Source organism: Lagenorhynchus albirostris, chromosome 15, assembly GCF_949774975.1.
Source record: "Lagenorhynchus albirostris chromosome 15, mLagAlb1.1, whole genome shotgun sequence".
Lineage (NCBI taxonomy): Eukaryota > Metazoa > Chordata > Mammalia > Artiodactyla > Delphinidae > Lagenorhynchus > Lagenorhynchus albirostris.
Genome location: NC_083109.1, coordinates 48061803 through 48074588, shown reverse-complemented (window position 1 = coordinate 48074588; position 12786 = coordinate 48061803). Strand labels below are relative to the sequence as shown.

Sequence of the window (12786 nt, the reverse complement as noted above, 5' to 3'; positions counted from 1 at the left end):
AACCTGTTTGGTGGTTTAGAATATTAAAGCTTATCTTCGTCCTGTCACGTCATACCTGGAAACTTTCCAAGGTTAACATTCCAACCCAGTTTATTTTCAACATTCTTATATTTCTTCCTCCCTTTTGATTCAACAAATCCATTTTTCAGTTCCTAGGAGGGAAGAGATTGCACATCAATCCCTTGATTCTGCCCATTTAGATATGAAAATTAAAAGTTCCATGGTAGAGACAGTGACATAGCCTGCACTTCTCACTGGAAAGGTTTACAATCGTTTTCACAAAGTGACCTCTGTCTCACCTTTCCCTGGAAACACACAGCTTTGAACCTGGGCTGCTTGGTGGGCAGCTTGTCTGCTTGGGAAGCCCCACCAGTTTGAGTGGCCAAGACCGGAAGCAGGTGGCAGCATATACAGGCAGGATGTCACCATAATGGGAGTCAGAGTAGTAACAGAGGGACCACCATACCCAGGGGGCAAAGACAGGTTGGGGTCAGGCCAAGACAGTACTTCTGTCCACTACCTGCCCACACACGGCCCTGAAACATAAACACGCTTCTCTCTGGATTTCCTTCTCCTTGGGCTCAGTCCCTCGTGCTTGGTTGAAGCCTGAGCACCTGCTGCTACACGTGGGTTCAGCCCCTGCCCAGTGTAGACCCCTGACCACACGGGGGCCCCACATGACACCTGTATCCACTGCTCTGCTCCCACAGCCTCCTCTCTGGCCTCTGATCAATCATTAGACTGAAGGGATTCCCAAAAAGCTTCCCGTCACCCCCAGCAAGACCTCCATGACTGAGACTTTTTGGTTGGTTGCCTTGCCGTGGGCTGGCGCATCCTCTGACCCTGGGATCTACCTCACTGATGCCCAGAACCCAAACATCCTTTCAAGACAGGTCTAGTTCATTCTCCAAAGAGATGAGGCTTTGCAGCTATTTGGCAATGAAGGTTGCACCATAATTGAAGGCCATGCCCACTGAGGGCTTCTACTAGTCTGATGCATCTAGTCAACAAATATACACCCTCTGCCCTCTCCTACCTGCCCCCGTGCAAGATGCTGAGTATGGCAGACATGCTCTCTGACACCTGGGAGCCTATAGTGCATGGGGGAGACAGACAGGGAGAAAAGTATTCACAGCATCAAAGCATTTTATAAAAGCAGAAGACCTGGTGCTAGGGGAGCAGAGACGGAGCACCGACGCCCAGTTTAGTTTGGCTGGAATATAGACAGGGGAGTCACAAGGCAAAGAATGAGGACAGAAACTGCTTCTTAGGATGCCAGGCTAAAGGGTCCTGCTTCCTTCGACAGGTAAGGACACAGGAGACAAGGATGCCTGCTAGGAATCTCCAGTGGGCAGGGTGGAGGAGGGACTGGCCAAAGGGTGGGAAATCAGCAAAGATACTTTGCAATGGTTGATACTGACCCCAACTATAAGGACCTGAAAATGGGCAGAATGACTGTGGTGGTAAAGGAAGGGGAAGATGCGACCAATGAGAATGGGAGCTGAGGATGCGGTGAGGATCCGGATGCCTTAGAACGTCACTACGTACCTGCTCTGGAGGGTCTTTGAGAGCATTTTCCACATTGTCTTCTGAAGGGACTGTATCTGGCAGTACATAGTCCACCTGAAACACCTTTGTTACCATGGCACTCTGTCTGCAGTCTCTGAACATTATTCGGAACAGAAAAGGTTTGCGTGTTACACAAAGATTCAAAGACAAGGTGCCTAGAAATTAAGATGACTCTATAAAGCCCCTTAGTCTAGAGACTAAATTTATTGTATTTTAAATTTGGAGAAACGAAAATACAGCTTCTATAATCTTTCCCTACCTTATTCTTATTCGGGTTATCTCTTGCTATGTAACAAACTGCCCCAAAACATAATGTCTTAGAACACAAAGCTGTGGGTTCGCCATCTGTGCTACCAGTTGCCATCTCTCGTGTGGCTGCAGTCAGGTGTCAGCCGGAGCCGATTCAAAGACCGACTCAGCCGGAGGTCCAAAATGATCTCTCCCCTCGTGTTCCAAGTCTGGCCTGGGCTGGCCATTCAGCTCTCTCCTTCCCTCTCTGTCCATCTCCCTCTGCAGGTGGTGAACTTGGCTTCCTCACAGTACGGAAGTGTCAGGGAGGTCAGACTCCCTACACGGTGGCTGGCTTCCCCCAGCATTTATGTTCCGAGAGACCAGAGCAGACACTGCAACACTTCTTGTGGTCTGGCCTTAGCGTCATGTCTGGTACGTTATCTTGGTCAAAAGTAAGTCACAGGGCCAGCCCAGGTCCAAGCGGAGGGGCTGCCCTGGGAAGCGTGGTTCATGGGGGACCATTCTGGGGGACCATCTATCGCACTCACCATAAAGATGTCATAGTTAAGTCTCAACCTATTCTAAAACAAAGAATGGGGTTACCTATGTATCATTCATTCCATATGAGTCATGGGGATTTTCCGTACCCCAGTTGTGGGTAGCACTATATATGCTGCCCTGGGAGATTTTAACTGTTATTCCTCAAATACCAGCAAGTTCTCAATTTATTCATAATATTTCACAATGAATCTTGCTCCCCTCGGACGCAACAGGAGTCCACTGAGAAAGCAATGCAGAGGGCCCAGAACTGAACTCTGGCTGTGATTTCAACTCAGAACCAGAAGCTCATCTATACTTTTTGGTTTTTAAAACAGTTTTATTGAGGTATAATGTACATCACATAAAATTCACCTGTTCTAAGTATATAATTTGATGATATTTCCTAAATTTACACAATCGTGCAACCCCCACCACAGTCCGGTTTTAGAACGCTCCATCACCGAAAAGTTCCCTTGCGCCTGTTTGTCGTCCTTCCTTGCTTCCACCTCCTACTCCAGGCAACCACTGATCTGCTTCCCGTCTCCATAGTTTTGCCTTTTCTAGAAATTCAAAATAAATGTCATCATACAAATATAGTCTTACATATCTGGCTGCTTTCATTCATCATTTTTTTTTTTTTTGAGGTTCACCCATGTCGTTTCATGTATCAACAGTCCATTCATCTTTATTCTTGAGTAGTATTCCATTTTATGGATGTACCATAGTTTGTTTTTCCATTGCCAAGTGGACGGTCATTTGGATTTTTTCCAACGTTTGGATTGTTATAAATAATGCTGCTATGAGCACTCACATATAAGTCTTTGTAGTATAAGCCCTCGAGGTTGGATTTTCTCTTGTTTGTAACAAACAAGTGCCTGACTTAAGCTTCGCTTGCTGAGGCATCCACTTCAAAGGCGGCGATCTTGAGTAGACACGCTGCCGACCACAGGACTGGATAAAGATCCAGGCCACCTACCCCCATGGAGTCTCCTTTATCTTAGAGACCTTGGTTGGTTTCAATGACTGACCAATTGGGTTGCTTGTTTTTTCTCTTCCTGCTTTAAATTCTCACTCTTACGTTTAAAATTCACCAATAAAGAGTGAGCCCGGGGAACCCTAGCCCCCTCCCTCAACCCCAATAAAAGCAGAACCTCTGGTCTGTGATTTCTCCCTTCCTCACTCCCTCCCACCATCCCTGTCTCTCCCTCTGTCTCTCTGTCTCTCTCTCTACCTGTGACCTCGCTGTGAGCCACATAATTTCCAGGACTTGTAAGTAATAAACCTCATCTCTTTCAAGTCTTCCTGATGATTATTGCTAAGGGCCTCTTGCAATCATAATAAGAACAAGGCCCGGTCTAGCCACATGTGTGGATAGATACACAGGAGCAGAATTGCTGGGTCATATGGTCAGTGGGTTTAACTTTTTGGTTGTTCCATCTTACATTCCCACCGGCATCATCTGAGAGTTCCGGTTTCTCCACACACTCACCAACACTTGATATTGTCGGCCTTTTTTGATCACCTGTACTCTTGAATATGTTCTCTGTAGGTATTTGCTTGAGATGTGTCCCTAGTGTATTAGGATGCAGGCTTGGCTGTTGTAACACAGAACTGAAACAACAGTGGCTTAAACAAGAGGGCAGCAACGGGCTGTAATCCACCCAGAGCTGTGCAGAGGAGCCACGGTGTCAGGGTCTGGGGTCAAGTTTCCACCGTGTTGCTCTACCACGTCTAGGACATTGCATGTGTCCTCTGACCCAACGTGGCTGCCCACCACAGCCACATTCCAGCCAGCAGGAACCACAGCCCACCTCTTCCTTTAGGGTACAATCCAGAAGTTGCCATATCACGTCCACATGCATCCACTGGCCACACCTGGTGACATGGCTCCAGCTAGCTTCAAGGAGGACTGGGAAATATCTTTCTTCTAGGAAACACATGTCTGGCTAAAAATCATGGGCTCTATGATTCTTGAAGGAGAGAAACACAGACATTGGGAAGAGCCAACAGCCCCTGCCGCATCATGGTGACCACACTCTGGTGTATTTGTTTGATATGTCTAACTCTCTCTCCCACTAATTTGCACTGAAAGCTCACAGCTGGAACACAGGTGGTTCTGTTTGATTGGCCCAGGAACTTAATACTATTTACATCGCCAGCTGTCTTCTCTCTTTGGTGTTTCTTTGTCTGCTTTGCTCATTGATTTTCATATTGGCCTTTGATTTATTTTATCTGTTTCATTAACATTTCTTTTGCAATTTCTCAGATTTCTTACATGTCGGTTTTTTATATTTCTTAAACTTCTTGAAGCTTCAAGTAAATATGTGTCCCAAAATGCTTTAAATTCTTTAAGTAAACATTCAGAAATGAATATACATCAGTTCCAAAATAGTTGAGAAATGTTTAACCCTAAGCAATGCAGAGGTTGTAAGCCACATTTTTAGAAGGAGAAAAAAATTCTCAGAAATACACAACTGATCTAAACGGCCACTACCTATCAGTGAGTGACAATATTTAAGAAATAACATGATCAGTGGGTACTTGCATGTTCACTGGTTGGAGTGACTTATGGGTGGCTAAACTTTGGGGAAGCATGTTTTGTTTTGTATTTAATAACAAAACCAAATTTACAGATGCGGATATGTGGATGCAGATAGAGACAGTCTTTTAGATGAAATGCCTGCTTAACTCATTCACCTCAACATCCATCTCATCTGAATGCTCATCTTTGGCCCACGGTCTGTCATCCGAGATACAGCTGTCCTCCTAGTTAGACACTTCCTGGACCTCACAAACATTTCCATCCAGGGACCATTCAAATCCTGGCGAATGCCCAGGCTTCCTGAATGTGCACATACCAGCCCCATTACTCTGAGCAGAAGCCTGGTTCCCACCCACTTGCTCTACCCCTTTTAAGGTCTAGGTTGTCTCCCCACCCTAGCTAGCCCTTTCCTTGGGGACCCAGCCAGGGCTCCTACCCATAGACCTTGTCACCCAGAAACCAGCTCAGACTGCCTCCTAGGTGGAAGGATTTTCTGATGGTAATCCAAAAAAGGCTTAGGTTTGGGATTGGAGCTAGGAATTCTACTCAGAGCCCAAATCTCATTTGAACACACATACATTTTTGCTAGGATTGGAATCAGATGCCATAAATATGTATCTTTAGAAATACCAATATAAGGTAAAAAAAAAAGTACTCATAGCTCTATCCCTGTAAAGATTATTATCCTCTCCATAAAGCACCATAATTACTTGAATGATTGCAAGGGAGTGAAAAAAACTCGATCTGGAAGAATTCTGCAACTTGTCCAGGCCAGGTTTTCTCAACCTATTGGAAATTATTGATATTTGGGGCTGGGTAATCGCTGCTGTGGGGCTGTCCTGTGCACTGTAAAATGCTCAGCGGCACCTTTGGCCTCCACCCACCAGATGCCACTAACACACTCCCGTTTCCAGCGTGACGACCAAAATGTTTCCCCACGTTGCTAAATGACCCCTTGGAGCAAAATTATGCCCAACTGAGAACCTCTGGTTTAGAAACATGAAGGGGTTGAATGGAAACCGCTTATTCACCCAGGCATGAACTTTTCAAATAGGAGGCTGACTTTTGAGGTGGGTCACATGACAGCAATCTGTTAGCCCTTCGTTAAGAATTTGAAAGACAATCACTACAGCTGCCACCTGCCTGATCCCAAGTGGATCACCTCTGCCCTTCACAGTGGCTTCCAAGGGCGTCCTGTTAACCTCATGTGACAAAGGAAGAAACTGAGATGCCAAAGGCCACGTAACTTAAGCCAAGGTCTCACGAAGAGGAGGCAATAGAACTGGGATTAAAATCCAGATCTGCAGGTCAACGAACTCCATCCTCTTTCCCACACTCCGAGCAGCGTCTTCTTGCCTTTGTCGCTGCCTCTGGAGATGGCAGCTGGATCTGTCATCCACGCAAACGCAAGGTTTTAGGTCCAGGGGCGGTAGATGGATGCCTGTGGGATGCCCTGGTAGCCTGCGGATACGTTTACTTTATTAATCATTGCTGCCAAACGGGGAAGTCCCTCTTGGTTCTGCTGAAGAAAAATGGTTGTTCTCAGGGGACTCTGACTCCCCCGGTTACCTACCTTCCGTTGAAGCAGCTTTTACCTCAGCCAGGCTTGATTTTTCTTGGCCACCATATAAGGTCATTGACAGAAAAAGGAGAACCATGCAAGTTCATTGCCAGAACACTACAAAATGATGATATCAGAGACAGGAAGCTCTTGACCACAAAGGAGGATTTTAAAGAATCAAGGCAGATGTCAGAAAGTTTGCAGACCCTGGATTAGACCATCAATACACAGACCATCAAACCTGAAACCCTCTCCCTTTGCTGAGATGTTCCCGAGTCCCTGGCCCCTCCTGCCCACCTGTGTTCCTTACCAGACCATTCTCTGATGTGAAAGTCATAGACATACATATGGGGACATGAAAGCACATGTATGGCAAAGCTCTTATTCATTTCCTTTCAAGAACTATTTTATCGCAAATGGACAGAAGCACTAATTTTCTGCCTTGAAAACTCAAAAATTTTTTGCATAGATACTTTCCCTAAGCTGAGCGCATCTGAAATACTAACAGTTTTTCAGAGCAGACACTTAGTGGGCACAGAGCAAGATGGTGAGAGGCATTAACAACGCCCTTATTTTTAAGACTCTTCTGGAAGCTTTATTAACTCCTTTGAACTACATAGTCATTAACTACTACTTCACTTTATGACCACCTGCAGCTTATAAAGGGGCCTGCCTTGGGGCTTCCCAGGTGGCGCAGTGGTTGAGAGTCTGCCTGCCGATGCCGGGAACACGTGTTCGTGCCCCGGTCCCGGAAGATGCCACATGCCGTGGAGCAGCTGGGCCCATGAGCCATGGCCACTGAGCCTGCACGTCCGGAGCCTGTGCTCCGCAATGGGTGAGGCCACAACAGTGAGAGGCCCGCGTACCACAAAAAAAAAAAAAAAAAAAGGGGCTGCCTTGCAGCATTGGGCACCAGAGTAATTAGCTTATTCATTTTTAACAATTGAGATGACTTGTTTCAATAGAAATGGTTTGGCAAGTGGGAAAAGACACAGATTCCAATCTTTAGTAAAGAATAATAATGTGTAAGAAGGTTGTTTTGTTTGGTTTTATTTTTATTTTATTATTAAAAAAATTTTTTTTAATGCCTAAGCAATCATCTTTGGTGTAGAACTTGTAGCTCTTGTCAAAAAGCCACGCAGTAGTTCAGCTAGCAGGGGGAGCCTGGAGTCTCGTTTAAATTAACTGGGCCAGCCAGGTATTGGTTTGGGGCTTAAAAGTCTTCCAAAAATGTGGCCAAACCTGTCTTGCTGCACAAAATAATTCTTCTATCACAGACACACAAATCTGCAAAGCATTTGAGGGTTTTCTTCTCTACCAAAGTGAAGTTTACCAAATTAAGTGGTGTTTCTATATTTGAAAATGAAAAAAAAAATCATTGACTAGGAAAGAAAGGACAAAGAAAAGAGTGAAGTAGCTAATGTTTAACAAACTGAAATGACAGTAGCTTTGAAGGCCAATAAAGTGAATACAAAATCAGAGAGAGAACCACAGTGGTCGTAGGCACGTCCTGGGAAATAAAAGAACCATTCACTAAAAACAGAATTCTCCTCAGAGCCAGGCGAATCTCTTTGGAGGTCCCAAACCCTGAAAAGGCTCTTCCTTCCCAAAATCCCAATGTGGATTTCAAACTAAAAACAGTATTAATATACATAGCCTTCACTGAGCTGTACCCTTACGATTTGTGTACTTTACAGTATAACTCAACAGAGGACAAACAAAACAAAAAAGTTACAGATATGTGCTGAAATTAAGATAACTTTTTCTTTAGTGTACTTCTAATCCAGAACTGATTCTCATTGAAATTAATAAAATTAAAACATAATAAATACAAATTATCTTAATCATTATGTTCTTAACTTACTTAGACACTGCGATAGCTTTAACTTGTATTTTTCCATCAGGCAGAGTAATAGGCTTCATATACTTCAACGTAGTGTTTTCACCATAACCAATTTTCTTTAGGAATTCAGGTTTGCTGCCATCCAGGGTATAATATATGTTGACATCTGGGGTGTCTGAAAAACCCAAAAGAGGATATCTGGAATTAACATTAAAGTAGCAAGTCCCTGAATAACACCTATGGGTCAGTTATTTAATGAGTTTTTTTTAATGTACTGTAGAAATGAATAACAATAACTAACAATAATTGAGTTCTTTGTGCCACGCACTGTGCTTTACATGAATTAGCTAATTTTATCAGTACAACCTTACGATAGGTCCTATTTTATACCCACATTACAGATGAGAAAACTGAGTCCCAGAGACGTTAAGAAACTTGTTAAATAACAGCAGAGTTGTGGTTTGACTTATGGGAGGTTGGATCCATAGGCCATGCTCTTGAACCACTATGGTATTTTGCCTCCCCAATAGAGCAATGATACAAATCAAGCAGGGGTGAATTTTAAAACTGCAATGCCTACTTAGAAAGCAGAAGCTAATTTTTCATTCTTGGAGCATTGCTTAAGAAATGCTTTTGTTATATTTTATTTGGACTAGGTAAATGATTCCTACATTTCTTAGAACATTTGTAAAGGTAAAAAATACATATGATCCAAGATTCAAAAGGTCAGAAAAGGATATACAATGAAAACTCTCCCTCCCACCCCTGACATAAGTTGCCCAAAGGCAACCAATAATATCAGCTATCCTTCCAAAAATAGTTTACATCCATACAAGCATATATGTACATAGTTTTCCCCCCTCCCTTTTTTTTTTTTTTTGCTGTACGCGGGCCTCTCACTGCTGTGGCCTCTCCTGCCGTGGAGCACAGGCTCCGGACGCGCAGGCCCAGCGGCCATGGCTCACGGGCCCAGCCGCTCCGCGGCATGTGGGATCCTCCCGGACCGGGGCACGAACCCGTGTCCCCTGCATCGGCAGGCGGACTCTCAACCACTGCACCACCAGAGAAGCGCTCCCCCCTCTCTTTATATACAAATGGTGGCTTATCATACCCTGTTCTACACATTTCTCTTTTCATTTAACAATCTGTCTTGGATATTGCCCTATATTGGTACATAAAAGCATCCCCATTCTTCATTACGGCTGTACTGTATTCTGTCTTTCTATGGATGTATCATTGGCAAACAGCCAATCCCTACAGATGAACATCTAAACTGTCTTCTTTCCTTTTCTTTCTTTCTTTTTCTTTTTCTTTTGCTATTACAAGCATTGTAATGAATAACCCTATAAAGAGTTCTTTTTATAAGTACATCTGTAAAATGTGTAGAACTCGTACAGTTGAGTCAAAAGCTACGGGCACTTGTAATTTTGGTTAACGGTGCCAAACTTCCCTCCACAGACAGTGAAACAATTCACATTGCTATCAGCAAGGCACGGAAGTGCGTGTTTACCCACAATCTCAGCCATATTGTGTGTGACCATTTTTTCTTTTATTTTTGCCAATATTTCTTTTATATTTTCCTAGGTTAAAAAAAGTATCTCATAGTTTTAACTCACATTTCTTACATTTTGAGTAAGATTCACTCATTCATTCAACAAATATTTACCAAGTACCTATTACATGCCAGACACTGTTCCAGACACTGGGGATACACCAACGACCAAAGTCCCCGCTGTCATAGAGCTTCCGTTTTGGGAAAAACACACAAGCAGTAAACAAACAAAAAATTACATATAATCTGTTAAGTGGTGATTAAATGCAAGGGAGTAAAAAAAAGCAGGGGAAAAGGTCTGCTCAGCAAGCTGGTGAAGGGGTGAGTAGAAGCATATTCTCATATGTTTAAAAGATATTTGTATTTCCTTTCCTATAAAGTGTTCTTTCACATCCTTTGTCCATTTTACTATTGGGTTATTATTATTTTTGTCATTGAATTGTAGAATCTTTTATTTATTAGACATTTTCAATATTAGAGAATTTGGATATCCTGTCATCATTTGTCAATAATCACCCAACTTCTCCTGAGGGTTATGGGCACATATACTAAGACTTGTATTTTGGTTTGAGAATTTTTGAAAATAATATTGGCTTTTAAGATAAAGGGAGATACAGTATAACATAATATATTCTTAGTTGGAACTCTTAGTCTAGGAAGCCCAGGTGTCACACCATCGATACAGATAAATAGTTGTATGCACATTAGTTATTAAAATACATAACTGGAGTCTCAGAGTCTGTTTTTTTAAATCGAAGTATAATTTATTTACGATGTTGTATTAGTTTCACATATACAGCAAAGTGATTCAGTTATACATATGTATACTGTTTGTTTCTTTTTCAGATTCATTTCCATTATAGACTATTACAAGATATTGAGTATAGTTCCCTGTGCTATACAGAAGTTCCTTCTTGTTTATGTATTTTATATATAGTAGTATGTATATGTTAATCCCAAACTCCTAATTTATCTCCCTGCTCCTGCTATCCCCTTTGGTAACCATAAGTTTGTTTTCTATGTCTGTGTGTCTATTTCTGTTTTGTAAATAAGTTCATCTGTATCACTTTTTTTAGATTCCACATATAAGTGATATCATATGATATTTGTCTTTCTCTGTCTGACTTACTTCATGTAATATGATAATCTCTAGGTCCATCCATGTGGCTGCAAGTCAGAGTCTGTTTTAAACAAGTATTTGTTCATATGTTCTATCTATAAAACTTTTCCTTCTCCTTATGTTAATTATATATGTATATGTGTATGTGTGTGTGTGTGTGTGTGTATTCCTGGCATTAACAGGAAATGCATTCACTGCTTTATTTCTGCAGAAATAGCTAAGATTTCTTTTGGCATTACCATGTGACAGACCCTGTGCCCCTCACATCACATATCGATTCATTAAACCTCACAATGGCTGTAAACAGTAGATAATACTATCACTCTCTTACAGTGAGGAAGCTGAGACTTATAAAGGCACAACAATGTACTGAAGGTCACTAGAAGTTCTCAAAGCCAGGATTCACTCTCCAACCTGTCTGACTGGGAAGCCTGTGTTAGCAGGTCAAACTGAAATCCCAGAAAAATAATGAGAATCCTGGGAAAGTCTGGGGAAGCATCAGGAAATCCTCCCTTGGCTAAGGTGAGTCAAGGCATTGCTACAACTATTACCCACACAAATGGAAGGTTGGCAAGAGTTTTAATCTATATAAATACCACTCTATAAACTACCATTGTTTCAAATTTTGCAAGTTTTACAAACTTCCCAAGATCCTGATTATAGAAAACATGTAAAGAGATAAATCAACAACCAGATGAATATAAAGAATATGGCAGCGTTATTTTAAATGATTTCAAGTATATTTGATTCTTACCTGATTTCATTTCCAAAAGCGTATTGTTATCAATTTCATGGTTGGCTTTTCCGGGCTGAGGCACCCGCAGGGGAATGATTTGAGGGACACACACTGAACCAGCCGTCATTTCCCCTCCTTACATTAAAAACAGTGGATGAAAATAAATTCCAATGGGCACCTATATTTGAACACAAACACTGAAGAGAAGCACCTCGTTCAAATACAGTGAGACCAGTAAAAACTAAAGAGAATACTGTTAATCCATTATCTACAAATATCATTTTTATTTTTTGGGAGACTCATCTCAGTTCTTTGGGGTTTTTTTTTGTCTTTTTTAAATTGAAGTATAGTTGATTTACAATGTTGTGTTAATACAAATATCTTTTTTTTTTTTTTTTTGGCGGTATGCGGGCCTCTCACTGTTGTGGCTTCTCCCGTGGCGGAGCACAGGCTCCGGATGCGCAGGCTCAGCGGCCATGGCTCATGGGCCCAGCCGCTCCGCGGCATGTGGGATCTTCCCGGACCAGGGCATGAACCCGTGTTCCCTGCATCGGCAGGCAGACTCTCAACCACTGCGCCACCAGGGAAGCCCACAAATATCATTTTTAATTGAAATAATTATTGTTTCAGCTGTATTTTTGCTGTTGAGATCTGGTGTGGGGTTTTGATTATCTAAATATTTACCTCACTTTGGGAGAAAAAGCATGAATGTATGGGATGGGGGCACAAAATTCTTTTAAATGGACAAATTAAGTGAACTCATCAGAGCAGAGACCATCACTGATGACCTGACCTGAGCAACCCCTGGATCATTACCACATTTTTCTGCCACCTCTCTTGGTTTCAGGCAAGTCAGCACACAAGAGGAACAGAAGTAACTCTGTATGTAGCATGAAATGTTAATTTAGAGCCAACTCCTTTGGGAGAGCTCCAGGTTCAAAGCCCTGCAGTTGTCACCAATTGGTTCTTGCACGTGAAAGCTGCAAAAGAAACTTTAGAAGGATGGCAGAGGATCACGCCTCAGCCGGAAGAAAGCTAGCATGGATATAAACAGTGAGCAAAAAAACACAAAAGTCTCCCACTCCATCTACT

At 42.5% G+C, this 12786-nt stretch overlaps 1 protein-coding gene across 4 annotated transcripts in view; it reads right to left on the bottom strand.

Annotated features, from left to right (window-relative positions):
- Window positions 1-12786, bottom strand: part of DZANK1 (double zinc ribbon and ankyrin repeat domains 1) — a 74704-nt gene that overhangs the window by 60219 nt on the left and 1699 nt on the right. For all 4 annotated transcript variants that reach the window (XM_060122585.1, XM_060122586.1, XM_060122587.1 and 1 more), the window contains exons 2-5: window positions 11713-11829; window positions 8308-8461; window positions 1549-1663; window positions 56-152 (exon numbers count right to left, since the gene is read on the bottom strand). In XM_060122585.1, the coding sequence (XP_059978568.1) occupies window positions 56-152; window positions 1549-1663; window positions 8308-8461; window positions 11713-11821 (475 nt within the window). In that variant the 5' untranslated portion in view covers window positions 11822-11829. The remainder of the gene's footprint in view (window positions 1-55; window positions 153-1548; window positions 1664-8307; window positions 8462-11712; window positions 11830-12786) is intronic.